This window comes from Pelodiscus sinensis, chromosome 15, assembly GCF_052426305.1.
Source record: "Pelodiscus sinensis isolate ZL-2025 chromosome 15, ASM5242630v1, whole genome shotgun sequence".
In the NCBI taxonomy this organism is placed as follows: Eukaryota; Metazoa; Chordata; order Testudines; family Trionychidae; genus Pelodiscus; species Pelodiscus sinensis.
This window is the reverse complement of record NC_143066.1, coordinates 33094745-33114074: the sequence shown is the minus strand read 5'-3', so window position 1 is coordinate 33114074 and position 19330 is coordinate 33094745. Positions and strand designations below refer to the sequence as shown.

The following is a 19330-nucleotide window of genomic DNA, read 5'->3' as shown; positions in this document are numbered from 1 at the left end:
CTATACACCTGTATAGAGCAAAGCTATGTAGGGATCATTGGCAGGAAGAATGTCTATTGGTTGGCTTCTCTGACTTCTGTGATTTTAGGAAGACTGTAAAGGAGGAAGGGAGGGGAGATGAAATGAGAGGAGATGGAAAGTATGAAGAGGGAGAATTGTGCTTGAGTCAAATCCTGTCTTCTTTGTGTGAGCAGTCCGAAAGAAATTCTGAAGTCGAGGGAACTCTTACATGAGTAAGGCATGTGGTATTTGGCTTTTTTCAGCAGATGTTTGGAAGAGGACGGTACAGAGCCACAAGAATTAAGGGGTGGGAGATGGAGGAACGTTGGTCTTGTCCACTATAGCCAACCAGTTTAAATCAGTTTAGAAATCTAGCTTGTAAACCAGCACAAACTCCTCACCTGGATGTTCTTGAGGTTGTGTAACTTTGCCTGTTTCAACTGACCCCACAGTTAGGCTCATTTAAGGGGGTATTAAAGTTACTCACAAGACCTTTATTACCACAGGGTCTAACTGCTTCACAGTTGTAAGCGTGGTGTAGGGAGGTATTCCTGTTCCTAAGTACTGGTGGGAAACTGAGGCACAAGTGTGGCTTGCTTCAGCTCATATGGGAAATCTGTTATCATGCAGAGACTGGAACTTGGGTCTCCTGACTCCAGCTTAGGGCCTTAACCACTTGACCATCCTTTACCCCCTCCCCCATGGAATCCTTCAGCCTGGTCTGTCTGGTTTCAGAAGTAGGCTTTCCCTGTGTGGGTTAAGTGCTAGGAGTCATTGCTACCGCAGAGACATGGCTTAAGGAAGCTGGAGTCCCAATGAATTGAAAAACTCTTAAGAAAGTTGGGACTGTCTCTTCCTTTTTCAGTTTTGCTGTCCCCTCTGAGTTCTGAGGGGTGTGTGTATGAGTGTGTGTGTGTCCCCTTTGTGGGTCAGATCCTGGACTTTATGTACTCTGAGTAGCCCCATTGACTTCCAAGTATTTGCAGATGTTTCTTACAGCCATGTCTTGTCTTCTCTGCCGTAAGGAACTGCAAGTTGCACAGTTTATATGAGACTCCTCACCCTGCTTCCCCTTAAAGTGACCTAGAATTCCATTAATGCTGAATATGCTAAGGAGTCAAACAGACATCTCCTGAGGAAGGGGATTTCTGATAATTGGGGATGGTGGGGCAGTATGCCCTAGTGCAGTGTTTCTCAACCTTTTTTTTATAAAGTACCCCTTTAAAAAAATGTAAGTACTCTCAGTACCTACAGTTTTCAGACACACAATTTTTTTTCTACTACAGGCAGTCCCCGAGTTACGCGGATCCGACTTACGAACAGGGCTTTTCTCGCCCCGGAACTCGCGGGCGGCGGGACCACCCAGACGCGCAGTGATCCTGCCACCGCGTCCTCCGGGGCGAGGAAAGCTGCTCCGGGTGTCCCTGGTCTGTTGGGGGGGTCCCCAGCAGACCAGGGACATCCCGAGCAGACCAGGGACACCCAGAGCAAAGCCGCAGAGGCGACGGGGTCCCCGCCTCCAAGGCTTTGCTCCGGAGCAAAGCCGCAGAGGTGCGGGACCCCGCCGCCTCCACGGCTTTGCTCCGGGTCTCTCTGGTCTGCTGGGGGGGGGGGAGGGGTGCAACTAGTGCGCCCCCCCCCCCAGCAGACCAGGCTTTTGTTGTGGACGCCTGGGGTAGAGCAACTGGGGTGCTGCCGGGTTGGTCCTGGGGGGACCTACCCGGCAGCGCCCCAGCTGTTCTGTCCCAGGCTCCAGATTCAGCCGCTGTTGAAACTGATCACTGGCTGATTCCAGGAAGCTGGGGGCAGAGCAACTCTGCCTTTGGCTTCCTGTAGTCAGCCCCTGGTCAGTTTCAGCAGCAGCGGCTGAATCTGGAGCCAGTTCCGAGTTATGTACAAATTCAACTTAAGAACAAACCTATAGTCCCTATCTTGTACGTAACCCGGGGACTGCCTGTATTGAAAAACATTTGTCTAAACAACTTAATTGTAGCTAGGCGGGTGATGAAATTTTTGGGTGTAAAAAAGTACAAAAATAATAAAGCGCAGTAAAACATAACAAAAATTCAGTTTTCTCCCAAATTTCAGTTGTGTTGACGTACCCCCCAGAGTTCTCTCGAGTACCCCTAAGAGTACTTGTACCACTGGTTGAGAAACACTGCCTTAGTGTATAGTGCATTGGACCAGGACTTAGGAGACACTTGGGTTCTGTTCCCAGCTCTGCCTCAGTTGAACTGCTTCCTTTCCCATGTGCCTCAGTTTCCCCATGTGTAAAACCGAGATAATGATGCTGATCTCCCCTGTAAAGCACATGGAAATCTGCTGTTGAAACGCCCAGGACCAGAGCTAGTTGTTGTTGTTGCTCTGAAAGTTTAGCCATCAGGTTTAAAATAAGCTGTCGAGAAAGGCAGGTCTGCTGTAGCTTTGAGTCATAGCTGCTCATGCCAGCTCCGTCTGGCTTTTCCTTTTGTGTTGTTCTCTTGGCATGGTCCTTGAAGTCAAAACAAATCCAACTCCAGCTGCCACCTTATAACCTACTTTTAATGACTGAAGTTGGGTGTTTGTTATTTTTGGCAATGGCTAGGTACATAATAGGTACTAAATACCTGTTCAGGGAGGAGGAGAGGCACCTTGTGGTGCCAGTTGTTGTCAGTATGTCTGGTTGCAGCCCCAGCCAGCGGGCTACTTTGCACAGTGACAATTCCTTGCCCCAAGGAGCACAGGAAACCTCCATGGAGAAAATGCAGAAAAATATCTCCCAGCCTGGGCCATATGGGTATTTTCACTGTTACAAGTTTAGATACTAACCATCCCCAGGGCTGGTGAGCTCTGGCAGATAGGTATGAAGAGACAGGAACAGTCCTTTCCCTGTGGGGTGTGTCTTCAGGACAGAGGTAACCGCTGATTGGCTGGCTTAGCCTGGGTCTGAACAGCTGCATTGGGCAGCTCTGTTTGTACACGCCCACTCAGCTGCCTCAGGTATGTCCCATGGTTCCTAGTTCTGCAGTAAACTGGGCCACTCTCTGATTCTTTATTCAGTGAGGAGAAGTTCTGGGAGAACTTGTCTCTTCTTGTGGGGGCGGGGTGGATAGTGGAGAAAGGCACCAATAGTCATCACATGAGCTCTCAACTAGAAATGCTAAAATGTGTTCGTTTATGTAACCATGTAACACTTGCTCCCTCCCGCTGCCGCTGTATCAGAGGCAGCAGTGCTGGGCTGGGGCAGGTGGGAGCTAGTGCTCAAGGGGAGCTGGCTTAAAAGCTGGCTCACGATGCACACCAGCTCCCACCTGTCTCCCCTCCCGCCTCCCCACGTGCGCTGGGGCGTGTGTATGCTGCATGTAACTGTGTACATGGGTATACCTTCACGTCCCTACTTTCAACCTTCACGTCTTGCCTACCCCCCAGTTTCACCTCACTTAAAAACTCCTTGTTTACAAAATCAGAACTAACAATACAAGTGTCACAGCTCACAATTACTGAAAAATCACCAACTTTCTCCTTTTTACTGTATCATTATAAAATAAATAAATTGGAATATAAATATTGTACTTGCATTTCAGTGTCCAGTATATAGAGGAGTATAAAATCATTGTCTGTATGAAATTTAGTTGGTACTGACTTTGCTAGTGCTTTTTATGGAGCCTGTTGTAAAACTAGGCAAATATCTAGTTGAGTTGATGTACTCCCTGGAAGACCTTTGTGTACCCGCAAGGGTACATGTGCCCCTGGTTGAAAACCACTGGTCTACTCTGTGTCTTCACTGAAAAATGGAGGAATTTTCAGCCCGGGCCTGCTGGCACCACCACAATTGAGAGAGAGGGATGGGAGTAGCGTAGGAGCAATGCCCAAGTTAACTCTTGGATGAAAACAAGCCTCTGGAATGCAGCATCAGCTGAGCACTAGGGATGTGAAAGGTTAACCAGTTAATCAGTAAGCATCATCTGTTAAGGGGTGATCCTTACTGCTTCTGGTTAACTAGTGGGAGCTGGAGCAACTCCCCACCTGCTGAGAGTAGGGGGCTGCTCCAGATCTGTGGGGCCCACTGTGGCGGCTTGGAAATGTCATAGGCAGGGGCACATCGCTTCCCCAATTGGTTAACCAGTTAAACTTTACGTTTAACTGATTAACCAACTAAACTGGATTTTACATCCCTACTGGGCACCTCGTGGTCCCTGGGTCTGGGCCCAGGCAGACAATGGCAGATGAAAGCGTGAAGGATACAACACAGAGCAGAGCGTACTCAGGAATATGTTAAAGAACAAGAAAAGGGGAGAGGTCTTCCATAATTCACCACAGATAATAGCTTTGTTCAAAGAATAGTGGCAGAAAGGGAAGAGAGGGCAGATGGTATTTACCTTTCTAAGCTCAGCCGCTTCCTCCAGTTTCCCTTTCAGGCACCCTGTTGTGAGTACTCAGGGTTGGCTAGTGCCCATCAGGCAGGAGTATTTAATTTCTCAATGGGAGGGGAGGGAGATAATGCTGCATAGTTTAATTTAACCTCCTGGTGACCTGGTCTTAAGTCATCACGTCTGAAAATAGACTGTGTTCCCCTCCGGGCATGGCTAATGACTCTGGGAAGGCTGGATTCAGTCTCTGAAGGCTGACTTAATTGCTGTTGCCAGAAACGTAGCACAGGTGATTGTGGGACCCACGCCTGTGCTATCTCATAATAAACACACCCCAAATGTTTGCAGCCTTCCCTGAGAAAAAGGTAGCAGATGTGGTGCTCCCTTTTTAATTAAAGGGACACTGTCATGTAGTTTGGGCATGGTGTTGGCCTACTTCAGCTGCACATTAAGTGGGGTGGGCAGGGCTCGGGACAACCAGTGAATTCTGTGCCATTGACGTTTCTTCTAATCCCTTTGCAATTTTGATTGTAAAAAGTTGTGGCGTTAACGTGTCATTTGTAGATTGCCTTGTAGGGTGCTCTAACCTTTCCTCCACCTATTTAGTCCATTTAGTTTGTAAGGTCATCAGGGCACCGACTTCATGTTGGAACAACACCGTGAGGTTTCATTCTTGGCAGATGCTCGGGCACATCCGTAATAAACGTGATTGGTGATTATTGATCAGTATGAATACTCAGGGCTTGACAAATAATGCAATCTACTAGCCCTTGGCGAGTAGATTGCAACCCGGAAGAGCCGGGTTCGGGCGATCTGCGCATGCGCAGATCGCCGGACAGCATGGCTGGAGAGCAGAGCTCGCCGCGGTTCAGCGAGCCCTGTGAATAATTATTTTAATAAACTGGTGTATATTGAATCTCCCACTGCCACCAGGCCAAGTTGGGATTCAGTCTCTGAAGGCTGGGAATGAATGCATTCATGTGCAGCTGTTCTCAGCGGGGAATAAGGAATTGTGCTATAAAACATGTTACCTAGTATGATACCAAGGGCCACTGGCCCTTAGTGTGGGCAGAAGCTGGTCCTGGCTGACCCTCAATGTGGTTAATATCCGTATTTGTTAATGTGTTTTCTCACAAGGAGCATTCTCCCAGCCAGGCTGGCCAACACTTCCCACACTGTGTAGGGATATACAGTGAGGCTCCTAGAGCACCCAGAAGCTCTGACTGTTCCTCCAATCTGTTCTCCACTGCAAGCGTGGATTCCACTAGAGAAAGGGCAAACTTTGTCCTTGAATGAGCTTGAAATAACAGATGGGTTTGAAAAAGGGTTTAATTTTTTAGCGACACTGCAGACATGCAGGTAATGGTGTGTCAGCATAAATTGGAGTTATCTATCCACCTGATCCATGGTGTCCAATGTGGCTACTGTTATAGTGAACTAGCCACACTCAACCGGCCAAATAGCCACATGTGGGGTTGGGGATGAGGGTTTTGGGGTACAGGTTCCCACAGAGGAAAGGGCTCCCCCCAGTCCTCTCTCACCATAGCAGCTCTGGGCCAGGTGAGGGGTGCCTCTCTGTCCGCTGTGGCAGTTTTGATGAGGCTGGGTTGGGCTGGGGGAGGGGCCCTGCAGAGGACTTATTAGGGCATTTGTAGGGTCACGCAGCTTAAATGGAACTTTGGTGGCAGCATGGTTTAGTGGGTAGAGCATTGTTGTGGGACTTGGAAGATGTGGATTTTGTTCCCAGCTGAGCCTGCTGGATGATCTCAGGCAAGTCCCTTCCCTCCTCTGTGCCTCATTTTCCCATGTGCAACATGGGGCTAGTGATCCTGATGTTCTTTACCAAAACATCGTAAGATCTACTGATTGTACCGTGCAGAGTATTAAAAGGTCTTGAGGCAGGGGCTGGCTTTTTTATTCTGTGTCTGTACTGTGAGCAGGGCTCCTAGGCTCTATGTAATACAATAATAATAATAATAATCCCCCTTTAAGGTGTGCTCATTGAGGCACATGGCCAATACTTTTAAAGGTAATCTGCAGGAGAATCCCATGCATGGCTGTTTGGTTTACTTTCATGTCCACTCACCATCAGGGTCTGCTCATTCAGCAAATAGGGTTTGTTGTCTGATTGTTACTGCAGCTGCGGCAGAAGGGCAAAGGCACCAGAGGATAAAAATAATAGAAATTCAGATTGGAGAGATGGAAAAGATCAATTAGGTCTCCTCTGTCTAGTCAGTCTTCCAGCTTGTGCAGGATTGTTCCTTGACATCTGCCAGAGCAATATATCCAATAGGTGGTGCACATAATTTCCTGAGGGGCTTTTTTCCTGTGTGTATGGGCAAAAAAATCTTCAGTCTTGGGCAGACATGGTTGTGGTGTTAGATTTTGTTATGCAAAGTGCTCTGTTAATGCAGTGTCCCATGGCGTGGGAGCAGTGAGACCAGCAGAAGAGTTTGCTCCCTGCCTTTAGCTCTGATTACAATTGATTCTTGAGGCTGATTTGCTGACTGAGAACTTGGGCAGTAGTAATGGGCTGGGAGAAGAGATTGCCCTGCATGCTGTTTGACCACCTCTGTTCCAGGACTGGTGTATTTTAGTGTGTGTATATATAAATTAACAAGTTAGTCTTAAAATATAATTAGGCTCCACTTCCCTGATTTCCCATCTAGTTGGAAGACAATCTTCCTGGCCTTGGACACATGCTACTGCTTGGCAGAAGAGTGACATTGGTGTCAGGACAGAGTAACAATATTCAGACTAAAATGTTAATAGCCTTAATTTTATCCCATTCTCTTTAGGACCATCCTTAACATTTCCCCTCTCTCTTGGAAGGTTTTTGTTCTCTAGATATCTGCAGACAGTTGTCACTGATGTATATTCCATGTGTCCTCAAGTGAATCTTAGAAATGTTCAGCAAAGAAGACTATTTAGCACATAAAGACTTTCCCTTCCAGGACTCAACAGATCTTTGTGAATCGTGGCATGTATGGGGAGGAGGGAAGAAATAATTCATTTGAACAATTTACCTGTTTCATGCTCCAACAGTGTTCTCTGGGGTGGGTAACATCTGGTGTAGTGGTTGTGACTTAATTTTTTTGTTTGGCATTGGATGCATCTCTGAGCACGTGTAATGTTGGGTGCAGAAGGAGGAATCAATGTTATTTGAGTGATCTGTTTAAGGACCAATCTAATGTAAAGAAATCTTGCTCGCTATTGGTGGCTTGCTATCTTAGGCACCCCCATATGGTTTTTCAGAGCAAGGCCATGGTGGGCTGGACCTAAATTCCAAGGAAAAGCCCCTGGACTCTACAGCACTCTGAGGCAGTTGGGTTTAATTTAAAAATAGAAGTTTTTGTTGAATTAAAGACAAGGTGGAAGAATGCAGTCAGCTCAGTATCCCTGAGGCTATTAAAACTAAATAGTGAAGTTGTCAGGGGAGAAGCTGGAAGTTTGAGTTCTTAGGTAGGAGACAATTGGGGTATTGGGTGCCCAGGAAGGTGTTACAAATAAATTGGGATTGTGGGCTAAATGCTTTTAGGGCCTGTCTATGGAAGGAGTTATGTCAGAATAAGAGTGTCAACACTGAGTTAACCAGGAATAGTTTATATGCTTTAAATTCATACCCTATTGAATGGGATTAATTTGCATGTACAGACAAGCCCATGCTAGATGATTTTGCTCTCAGCAATGAGAGAGTCAGTCCTTGACACTGACATTATCATCCTTAACATCCAACTGAGACAATGTGGGTGGTTCACACATCTTTGAGCTATTGGCTATTGTTTCAGGCTTTTTGCAGACTGAGTGCACTCATTCAGCCACTAGGTGCCTCCATGCTGCACACAGTTCTAATGTAGACCATACATAGTCTGGTAAACAAAGGAGACAAAGTTGAGGCTCAATGTTGTATCTGTGGTTTGTCTTTTGAAGGGGGACAGTGACACTCAGGAAGATCTCACTGCCTTACTTACCCATGTTTTCTTTGCAATCATTAGGACTAGAGATTCTCCCCCCCCCCCAAAAAAAAAACCCCACCCCTGAGATTCTGGAGCCAAGGGGTGAATTTTTAAAGCTGAAGAAAGAACTAGGTGAAAGTAAATTGTCTGATCCCAAGGCTTTGGAATGAGATTTCCTACTGCAGTCATCTCCCTGAGAGCGCCCTGGCTAACAAATGGCTTTACAATCTCTGTCTGTTGGCATAAGTCTTGTGCCCCTGTCAGCAATGGGCATTAGTCAGTGGACTGGTTCTCTCTCCCTTTTCTGCCACCGCTGAATGTACCTCCCTTGGATGGACTCTTAGCAGCTGAGGGTGATGCCGTTGGTGGCTGCACATGCATCGCAGGCAAATGGAATCTGATCCATCAAGCAACAAAGCAACCTTCAGATGCTGGCTTTGCCAGCCACTTTGTGGTTTGGAAAGAGAGTTGGAGGATGACAGCAGGGAAATTCTGTCATACCAAACTGAAGCCATTGCTGTCTATTTCACAGCTCCCAAAAGGGGGTAGAGTGCCCATGAGCCATGCAGATGGCTAGCCTTAGAATTATGAAATACTGCCTTTTTTGGGCCCCGGAGAGTCTAAGGAATTGGCTCACAGCTGGTGCGAGTTCCTGGCAGCTCCCGTTCATGTGGAGTAAGCTGGGGAAACTGAGGCAGGAAGGCTCGGTCTGGGAATGAGCCTTGGGACATTAGAACTCTTGTTTCCCCATAGAAAGGGAGAGAGAACAGGACCGAGAGCGCTGTAAATCAGGAGTGGCTCAGTGGTGGGTGTTGAGGGAAAGCCATCAGATTTTGAACAGATTTATTGGCAACCCGGGTGAATGGGCCACTGAGCCAGGAGAGGCAGCTCAGTGCAGATGTAGGTGCTGACAGACTTACCCCCAGCCTGCCTTGCACCCCCCTCCCCCCCAGTCTGCCTTCATCCTCTTTTCTCTTGACCTGTGACCCGAAGGCGGGCGGGCAGAATGGGGAAGTGGTGGGGAGGTGGAAGGTCGGGAGAGTCTGAGCAGATTGCAGGCAGGCTGGCTCAGCTGCCTTAATTTCCTGTTGCTCAATCAGGCCTTCATAAGGGCCATGGAATGAGAGTTCCCAGCACTGTCCTGCCTGAAGCTCATGTTGATGCCTGGCCTGGCTGCGTTCTCTTCTCCCTCTCCCAGTTTGCTCCTGTCCGCACATTCCCCCTAGGCCAGGACCTCACAGCTGGCTTCTTGCTTGTTAGTTTTCCTTCTTCACTCTTTTCTGTTAGGGGAGCTGCGTGAAGCCCACGTTATAGTCCCGACTCTGCCATGGGCTTCCTTCCGTGGGATGGCGGAGCAGCCTCTGTCTGCAGGGAGCTCAGTTCTCCCCACCCAGCGTGGACAAGGGGCTGCTGCTGCCTCACGCTGAGTCCTGCCCCTTCTGCCAAAGACCCTGCTTCTTCTGGGAGTCTGGAACCAGCCCCATCCACCTTGCCCAGGAGCCAGGCAATTCTGTCGATCCCCCCGATTGTCACAGTGTCTGAGCACCTCTCAGTCTATAAGGCAGTTGTCTTCTTCGCAGCCCAATGACGTAGGGTGGGGCTGGAGCAGTGTCACGGGTTGGGGAGCGAGGTGTCCAGAGAGTTTGGGACAGCTGGGAACTGAATTGCTAACCACAGATGGTTCGTCCTCGCCTCCTCAATGTTACTGGGTGTGTCTTGCATCCCCTCCTGGAACCAGCCAATATCACAAGGAGTCTCAGTAGCTGTGCCAGTTGTGGGTATAGATGGCTGGAGCTTTTATGAAGCAACAACCTGATTTTGCTGTGCTTAGAATCCCCCGCTGCCTTTTCCCTAGACCGCTGGTTCCCAACTTGCGTCTGGGGTGGTACTGGAGAGGGTCCACATGGAACTTCTCGCAGCCAGCACAACCTTCAACCTGCGTTGCTTCCCACGGCTCAGGAAGCAGCATGAACTGAGGAACGTGCTGGCAGCCGACTTCCTGAGCCACAGGAAGCAACACAGGTTGAAGGGCATGCTGGCAGCCAGCACGTCGAGAAGGGGTCTGTATCCTCGAAAAGGTCGGGAGCCACTATCCTAGACTTTGGGTACAAAAGGCTCAGTAGTATCTGCAATGGGTCACCGAGGGAGGCTGTTGTAAGAAGTCCCTGCCTACCATTCGGCAGAGCTAATAGATGCAGAAGTACTTGCAGAGCATTCTGGATAAGAAAGCCACTTCTGTTCACTAAGACAGTGGTTCCCTACCATTTTTATACTGCGGACCGGCAAACCCAGTCGCAAAGGATATGTTTAGACTACATGGCTCTGGTGACAGAGCCATGTAGATTAGTTTGCTAGACCTACCCAAATGAAATGGCGATTTAAATAATAATTTTATGAACATATTCATTATGCAAATAACAAATATGCAAATAAAATGTTACCAGTCCGCTAAAAACTCTGGCCCCCAGTAGGGATGCAATAGTGTAGTCGATTAACCAATAAGCAAAAGCTTATTAATTAATGCTATAGACTACATGCATTCTCCCCTCCTTCCCCCGCCAGTAAATTTTTTAGCGAGCTGGCCAGCAGTGCAGATCAGTCCCAGTTTGTAACAGGCTGGGGACGCACCCTGCTGTGGCTCTGCACTTAAAGTGTATTAGGAGCTGAGTGGGCAGGCAGCCCAGCTCAGTCCCAGCTTGTGCCATGTCCGGGAGCTCAGACCACCCCTGGACAGAGGGTGGTGTAATCCTGTGCTGCTGCCTCTGCAACACGGGGTGACAGGCAGCCAGTCCGTGAGGGGAGCTGGTTTTTAAACTGCCTCCCTCGCAGACCAGCTCCCACCTGGCACCTCACACTGCTGCCTCTGAAACAGAGGCAGCAGTGCAGAGTGGCAGGGGGAGGGATGCACTGGCTGCTGGCCCAGCGCCCGGGGACTATAGAATATTCAAGTAACCAATAAGAATTCAGGAGGTTAACTGACTATTTAATTAACTGATATTTAACATCCCTACCCCCCATAGCCTCCACGAGCAGCCAGCTACAGCTGCAACAGTGGCCACGTGGCAAGTGGCTGCTGCAGCTGAAGCTGGCTGTTCATGGCAGCTCTGGAGGACAGGGCTAGGGTACGCTCCAGCCCCTGAACCCCCCCCAGTGCCAGCCCTACCCCCTTAGAGCTCCCCCCCCACTACCTCCCAGCCTCCTGCCCTTAGAGCCCCCAGTGCCAGTCCCCCATCCCAAATGCCTCTGTGCCAGCCCCCTGCCCCTTAGATCCCCCCACCAGACTCCCCCAGTGCCAGCTGCCTTTTTTCCAGAGCCCCACTGCACCTAGCCCCCCAAGAGTCCTCCTGTGCCAGCCCCCAGTCCTCAATATTAGCCTTGTCCCCAGAGCCTCCTAGTGCCAGACCTGCGCCCATATCCCCCACTACTATCCCCGACCCCAGAATCCCCCAGTGTCAGCTCCCCGCCCCAGTGCTCCCCAGTGTCAGCCCCCTGCCTCTTAGAGCCCCCATCTCTTAGAGCTCCCCAGTACTAGTCCCGCCCCCCAAGCCTCCCACTGCGTGCCCCACCCCCCTCACCTAGCCCTGCGCTGCCTCCCAGTTGAGCGCTGCTGCCCGGGTCTTGGCTGCTCAAAGGCTGCCATGCCAGGCTCCGTACGGCCCCTCCTCTGCATCTGGGAGGTGACTCCCGCCCCGGCTGATTGGCTGAGAGGCAGGGCAGGACACGCCTTTCCCAACGCTGCAGCGGGAGGGGCAGCGCTAGGCAGTGTATCCTAGCCCCCAGAGCTGCCAAGGCCCGGCAGCCCGCGGTTCGTGGACCGGCGGTTGGGAACCACTGAACTAAGGGACTTGTTTTTTTCATACCAGGGCAAGCTGCTCTGGTCTCTGTCTCCCGCACTAGTCCTGGCCATACACCTCCCCCTCTTCCCCCCAGTTGGGGCTGGAGGACCATGGAAGCAGCCAGAAGACGGACACGGTTGAACACCAAGCTTTTAAGATGGCTCCCCCGAGCACCCGCTCCTTTCTGCCCCCCTGTGCCGCTGCCTCTGTGGGAGGCAGTGAGGGTGGGAGGGGAGGCGGCTCTGCACTGTCTCCTGCCTCCCCCACCTCTTGCTGCCTCTGTATCAGGGGCAGCAAGAGGTGTGTTTGCGTGTCGTCGTTCGGATTAACCTATAATCCCAGCTTTATCGGTTAATCATTTAAACAACTATACGCTAGCATCCCTAGTTAGGAAACTCAGCCTGTGGATTCAGGGGGCGGTTCTGGCCCTGGTTTGTAGAGAGCAAGATGAATTGTTAAATGGCCTGGATCTAGACTCCCCAGTGTATTCATCAGGTGGTGATTTGGCAGCAAAGGGATGAAAGCTTGAAGCACTAAAGACTAAGAATGTCCCATCACCTGTTCAGCTGCATGGTTCGTTTATTCCCGGGAAGATTAAACATTGAGTTACATTGGTCTCCTGGCTATGTGTCGAAGCCTGCATGACGCTCAAGGGGCTATGGAGGATCAATGCTCCAAATTAACTCTTGGAAGCAATTGTTAGCCCCAGAACATGGTCTGGTAATAAGGCAGTGTCAGACGAAGCAAGACTTTATGGAGGACATTTGCATGCAAAGATTGATGAACTTTCTAACGCAGGGCAATGGTAAAAGCTATTAGAATCGCTGTCTGGAAGTAGGCTGGTACTGAAGTGGAAAGGGCCATGGGCAGTAGGTATAAGGCGTGGGGGGAGGGCAATGCCTTCCCAAATGGCCAGGCGTGGCCCCACCCATGCTCTGCCCTCACAGTGTCTCCTGCTTCAGCCGTAGGTGTTCTGGGAGCGGAGTGTTGCTGCCCTCGGGCTTCAGCCATGCTGAGGCTGCAGACACTAGGTGAGAGCACCTGGGGCCAGGGAGGTGGGGGCTGTGAGTTGCCTGCCTTCCCCATGATGCTCCAGGCTGGGGAGGCTCCCATGCAGGGGGTAAGGCTTGCCCTGTGGTGGTGGTGGCGGCTTGGCTCTTGTGGGAGGGGCGGGGCCCCAGGCAGAAGGGGCGGGGCCCCAGGCAGAAGGGGCGGGGCCCCAGGCAGAAGGGGCGGGGCTGGGATCTTGCCTTCCCTGGCCCTACATTCACCCACTGCCCACAGAAAAGGGGAACAGCCTCTAGCAAGGTAGCTGATGAGAGAGGCTTTCGTTTGCATGTGCTAGCGCCGTGTTGCGCTGTTGCCTTGTGTATGGCACAGAGTCAAACCTCTTCGGTACCTAACGTATAAAACTAGAACTGACCCGAGAGACAAAGGAGGAGGCGGCAAAGATTTACGCAGTCCTGCCATCTGTCTCTCAGCTGTTTGGAGCCATTACTGTGGGAGTGTGAAGTAGCTGCTGTTTGGAGCAAGCTGGTGTATCCCAGAGCAGAGAGCGGGAAGGGAAAATGGTTTCTATTCGGTAATCGGCCTGAAGAATCTGCTTTTCTGCCAAGTGATCTGTGGACCTGATAGTTGCTCAGCTGCTTGTTTCTGGAGCGTCTCTTGCTCAGGATCTTGCGTTCTGCACATTCTTTAGATGGGTTCCCCTATTGGCCTGTAGGTGCTTTGCTGCTGGGCCTGCCAGTGGGGAGGCTGGATTTCAGGCTATGTGTGTAATACACTTTTGCCCCACATGGCACCTGCCGGGGTCAGAAAGAGTCTTGCTGCTTCCTTTATCCCAGCTCAACCCTGCTCACCTGGTGATCAGAAACAGACAGACAGGATGAGCCAAGTGCTTGGGTGGAAGAGGGCTTACTCGAGAGGGTGTGAAACTCCAGAGATGGTCTCAGATGGGTGGCTGGCAGTTGGTGAAATAATAATAAACTTCCATGATACCATCCAGGGAGTCCATCTGCATCGATTAGGTCTCAACTGGAGGACCAGGTTCAGTTCTGGGTGCCATTTGTCCTGAAAGATGTGGACAAATTGGAGAAGGTCCAGCAACAAAAAATGATTAAAGGTGTAGAAACTATGAGGGAAGATTGAAAAAAAACTTGAGTTAATTGTGTCTAGAGAAGAGATGACTGAGGGGGGGGGGGGGGGGCTTGTAATTGTTTTCAAGCATGTAAATGGCTGTTATGAGGAGGGAGACAATTTGTTCTCGTTAATATCTGAGGATAGGACAAGAAGCAGTGGGCTTACATTGGAGCAAAGGAGGTTTAGGTTGGACATTAGGAAAAACTTCCTAGCTGTCAGGGTGGTAAAGCACTGAATTAATTGCCTAGGGAGGAGGGATGTAAAAGGTTACCTGGTAAGCATTAGCCTTACTGGAATGCCTATCCAGAGGGCTAGGTGTGGGGAGTAGCCCCTCATCCGCTGTGGTCCAGCTGGCTGGACCCTGGCCAGCCAGAATAATCTCTTACTTGCAGTGCAGTGGAGTACTGACTGGCCGCGACAGCGCCCCCACCTGCAGAGGCTGGGCTGGAGGAGCCCCCTGCCCATGGTGGGCTGGCTGGACCCCAGCTGCCTGGTTAACTGGTTAAACAATGACAATGATATCCTTTAACCGGTTAATTTTTTCAATGGAAATTTACATCCCGAAGGGGGGTTGTGGAATCTCCATTATTGGAGGCTGTTAAGAACAAGTTAGACCGGGGCAGGCAATGAGCCGGATGCGGCTCCCTGGCAGGCTGCCTCCCCTTGAAGTTCCCATTGGCAGTGGGTTGCCATTCCCAGCGAATAGGAGCTTTGGGAAGCAGTGTCCCGGTCCATGCCGCTTCCCGCAGCTCCCATTGGCTGGGAACGGCGATCTGCAGCCAATGAGAGCTTCAAGCGGCTGTAGTTGGCCTGCGGGCTGATTCTTGCCCATCGCTGGGTTAGACAGACACCTGTTGGGAATGATTATTAGTTAGTCCTGTCTTCAGGGCAAGGGACTGGACTAGATCACCTGTTGAAGTCCCTTTCAGTCCTGGGCTTCTGAGGTCAGAGCACATTAGAAACACCAATGGATTCGTGCTCCCAGCAGTGTATTATCACGACCATTTTATCATGGGCAAACTGGGGCTCAGAGGCAGACCCAGGACGAGAACTCTGCTTTGGCCATAACCCCTTCCTGCTCCGTGGCCGCTGGCCACTGGTCAGGTAGATTATTTTGTCTCTAGGGCGAAGCGACCTGACAAAGCTCATTCTAGTCTAGGTTGCTCCCTAGATCCTTGAAGGAGAATGGGGGCCAGGCACCATCCCGTGACGGTTTGCTTCCCAAAAGGGCTCAATTTGGAAATGCAGGCCAAAGCTGGGGGTGCCAGGGAATTGGCCTTTGGCTGAAACCCCTGCTTGTGCCTCGAAGTCACTTGCTGCCTCCTTACTGTTCTCCAATGTGGTGGCCCGACTTGCAGTGTCTGGGCTGGGCTAGCAGAGCCGAGGCATTGCAGGCGTGCACAGGAGTGCGCCCGGACTCCCTTCTAGCACAGCCACGGGTGGCTCTGTCCATGCCTCACCTCTCTGTGGGCACTGTAAAAATAGCGAACCTGTGGGGGCTACTTTGCCAAGGAGGGCCCCAAAGGGGGGGACATTTCATCGAGGTTTTCGGAGGGTGAGTTGCCAGCTCAAGTCCTTGTCTGGACGTTGCTGCAACCCGTCAGTGCCGGGGAAGGTGCAGAAGGCTGAGCTTGTGGGCCGACCCATTCCTCGGTGGTGCTCGCGGGCACATCTCCTTGCAGGCCTTTACTCGGGGCTACTCGGGGCTTCTCGGTCTGAACCCCCTACTTCCCGAGTGCCGTTGAGGGGGCCCGCGTGGCGTCGGCAGTTAGCAGTATTTCATAAGTGGGAGAAACCCCAGCACTGGCCAACCGGCAGCATCTGTGCACACAGGGGTGGGGCGGGGGGAAAGTTACTTAACCTCCTGCACTGCCTCAGAGGCCACTGAGCTTCCGGCGAACAGTCTGTGGCTTCTGAGGGGAAGAGGCGGCTGTAGCTCAGAGCAGCGTCTCCCTGCACCCGCTTTGTGCATGAGCCGTTCTGGTGGTGGGTTCCCCCCTAGCACTGTCCCCCGCTATGCTGGAGACCAGGGATATCTAGGTGAGCATGCTGCCTCCCAGCTGGTCCTTGGAGCCCTGTCCTGCAGGAGTTCTGGTGGGCCGTGGCGTGTGTGGCCCGAATCCTGCGCCTGCATTGCGGTTGTAATGCTGCAGGAGGGGTCGTTAGCAAAAGGGCAGGAATGGAACGGAGAGCGGGGCCACTGGACTTGATAACCCTGCGTGGTAGGGGAGGAGTGACCTTCCCTGGGGCCCCATTTCTCTCACATTTGCCTCTCGGCTTTATCTCTGGGGAGGGGCCCTTTTTTAAAGGTCTCGTTCTGCTTTTCGCCCTTCACATCCTATCCAGGGAGCTAGTTCACCGTGTTCTGGCAGCCGCTCTTGCGGAGCCGGGTCGGCAGCCTCTGTCTGATGGGGGTGATGGGGCTCCTCAAAGGTGCGGGGCTACCGCTGCATCCATCGGGGCGCGGGCGTCCCTTGGAGATGGGCGCGCGGCAGCGGCATGTGCGGCAGTCTGGCCCGTGCTCCCTGTCCCCGTGGGCTGTGGATCCCTGTACATGTAGACGATCCTTTCTGAAGATTTTCTCCTGGGGACTGTTAACCCAAACCTGGTATGGCTGGGCATGTTCTCCCTCCCTCCCCCGACCTGCACCCGGCCTCCAGTCCTTTGGAGCAAAGAGCCGCCCTTGGCCCTGTGGTATGTGCGGTTGGCTGTGTTTAATCTTCTGATCAGTCGCATCCCCTCTCCCCGGGGAGCCACCGGGCCAAGCCCCTCCCTGCTGCAGTTTAGAAGGCCACGCAAAGACGATGTGTTTTCTGCTGGGCTGGTGCAGCTGCGTCCACCAAATTCCTGTGACCTTACCAGCCCCTGTCTTTGCAGTGTTCCCGTGAGGCCCGGCTATTTCATGGCCCCCGTGTGCAGTGAGGGCCACAGGGGGGAAGCAGTCTTGCCCAGGGTATTGGCATGAGAGCAATGGATGGGACCCCGGCGTTGCTGCCTGCCAGCCCCACTCCCCGTGCACCGCCCATGTGTCTCTGCTCCCTACAGATCACCAGGGTTCTGTAGGGAGACTTGCTCTTCTTGCAGCGCTTTTTCATTAGTTCCTCCTAACGGGCAATAGGGGCGTGGGCGCTGGGGGGGAGGGGGCAGGGGGTGAGCTCTGCTTTAAAGCTGGTACCTAACCCTGACTTTCTTCTCCATCCTCCCCCATTCAGGTGAGGCCTTCCTGGGTGGGTATGTGGCCAGCGGACTAGGGACCTCCTCCACACCCCATGGAAGCCCCGCCCCTTTGCCCTCTGACTTGTCCTTCAGGTCACCCACCCCCGCTGACCTACAGATGGTGCAACTCTGGGCTGCTCATGCCCATGAAGGTAAAGAGAGAGAGAGAGAGAGAACCTGTCTGCTGATTGCAGGGGCTGGTTGCTGGGGCGTCTCCCTCCCCCCCCCCAGCCAGGTGGAGGGCAACATTGCATCCTTCAGTTGGGAGACAGGGTTGGGTCATCGTGTAGCCAGAGGTGCTCAAGAATAGCTTCTTGCCGCTGCAAGCTGGCAGAGCTGCCCTGTCGAGGGCCAGGGCTGCGCAATCAGACAGACCAGCGCTTGTGGGAACGTCTGGCGGTCCAGGACGTTGCGCTGGATTGCAAAGCTTTCTGCTCCATTGACTCCAGGGGGTGTGGGCTGGGTTTCCCCCTTCCTGTGCAGCAGCCTGTGGCTGGGGTGAGCTGTCTGTTGCTTGTTGCAATTAAGCTCTTCCCTCTGGCCTGGCATGGGGGAGTGGCCAGCGAGGGATCTGGTGCCTTTCTCACGGCCGGCAAAAGGAGCAAAGTGTGTTAAGCCTCCAGGTCCCTGCTTGGGAGCCTGGCTGCACTGGGGTGAGTGTGTATCTCGCCGGCCTCTGCATGAATGGGCATGTGGCGGGGAGTGATTCCCAGGCTGGCGCGCACAGCCACAGAACTGATACCCGACATGCCCCGTCCCCACCAGGAGTCCCCTGACAGACCTGCTGCCTTTGCGTTTTGTTTGGACCAGCTTCATCCCTTTCCCCGCATTTGCCCTTGTGCAGCGCCGCCCAGGGGAGGCATTGGTCCCTGTCTCACTCCCTGCATCCGTTTACAGTCCGGGGCCTGTTGCAGGCGAAGTACCTGGTCTGCCTCCTCCTCTCCCTGCCTTTTGGCTTGTGTGCCTGGGCTGCCCCCTCCCCACAGACACGTTCCACAAGTCTCTGCACAGGGGGAGACTCTTGCCTGGCAGCTCTTTGCCTCCCCCCCCCCCCCCCCCCCCCCGCCCCAGATCCTTTATTGTCTGCTCGCCCAGCATCCGCTGGCTGCATTTGGCACTCAGGCAAACAAGACTGATCTGGAGGCAGATGTAAGTGTCGGAGCCCAAGGCTCTGCCAGTGCCCCTTGCGTGGCCTAGCAGCTATGGTTGCTTTTGTGATGCGGCCCTTGGTGGGGGAGCACTAAAGCCGGGTATAGGGTGGCTTTGGTTCAGTGAAATGGATGCTAGCCACCCCTAGCCTGGGAGGCAGCTCCCACACTGTTTATTTTAGGGAGAGGGTGGAGATAAATGAAGCCACTAACTTCTCTGGACGCGTCACCCCCAGGTGTCCAAGCAGCAGCCAGGACTGGGGAAACGTGCCTCTCCAATGTCCTTCCCTTCTGTCTCCCCTCCATGCGGAGCTGTGTAGCTTCCCTGCAGGTTGTGGTGGGGAACGGAGGGGCACATTCCTGGCATAGACTCCTTCTGCCATCGAGGGAGCTTAAAGCAGAGGGGAGACCGAGCCCCAAGCTGAAGGAGGCTGTGAAAGTCCTGCGCTGTTCTTAATTTTCAGCCAAACAAGGCAGCCAGCGCCCAGTTCAGGGGAGCTCAGAGCGAGGGTTCTGGTGAGAAATGGGAAGGTCCCCCTTGTGTCTTCTTTTGTGGTTGGCATGGGGTCTCAGCGGGAAGCTGCGTGTGGGTGTGCTGGTCTGAGCCTTGTGCACCTTGTCTTACAGGGGTGCACTAGTGCTAGAGACACTGGAGGGGGGCTTGGTGGCAGAACTGGGATTTGTCT

The 19330-nt window shown here is 52.4% G+C and overlaps 1 protein-coding gene across 11 annotated transcripts in view; it reads left to right on the top strand.

The window, feature by feature from the left end:
* Positions 1-19330, top strand: part of TNRC18 (trinucleotide repeat containing 18) — a 180105-nt gene that overhangs the window by 96949 nt on the left and 63826 nt on the right. For 8 of the 11 annotated variants that reach the window (XM_075899657.2, XM_075899662.2, XM_075899665.2 and 5 more), the window contains exon 3: positions 17493-17648. The exons of 2 other annotated variants lie outside the window; for them this stretch is intronic. In XM_075899657.2, coding sequence (XP_075755772.2) covers positions 17493-17648 — 156 coding nt within the window. Of the gene's footprint in view, positions 1-16170; positions 16321-17492; positions 17649-19330 lie in introns of those variants that run through there. One more of the 11 variants, XM_075899666.2, reaches the window with a different exon arrangement.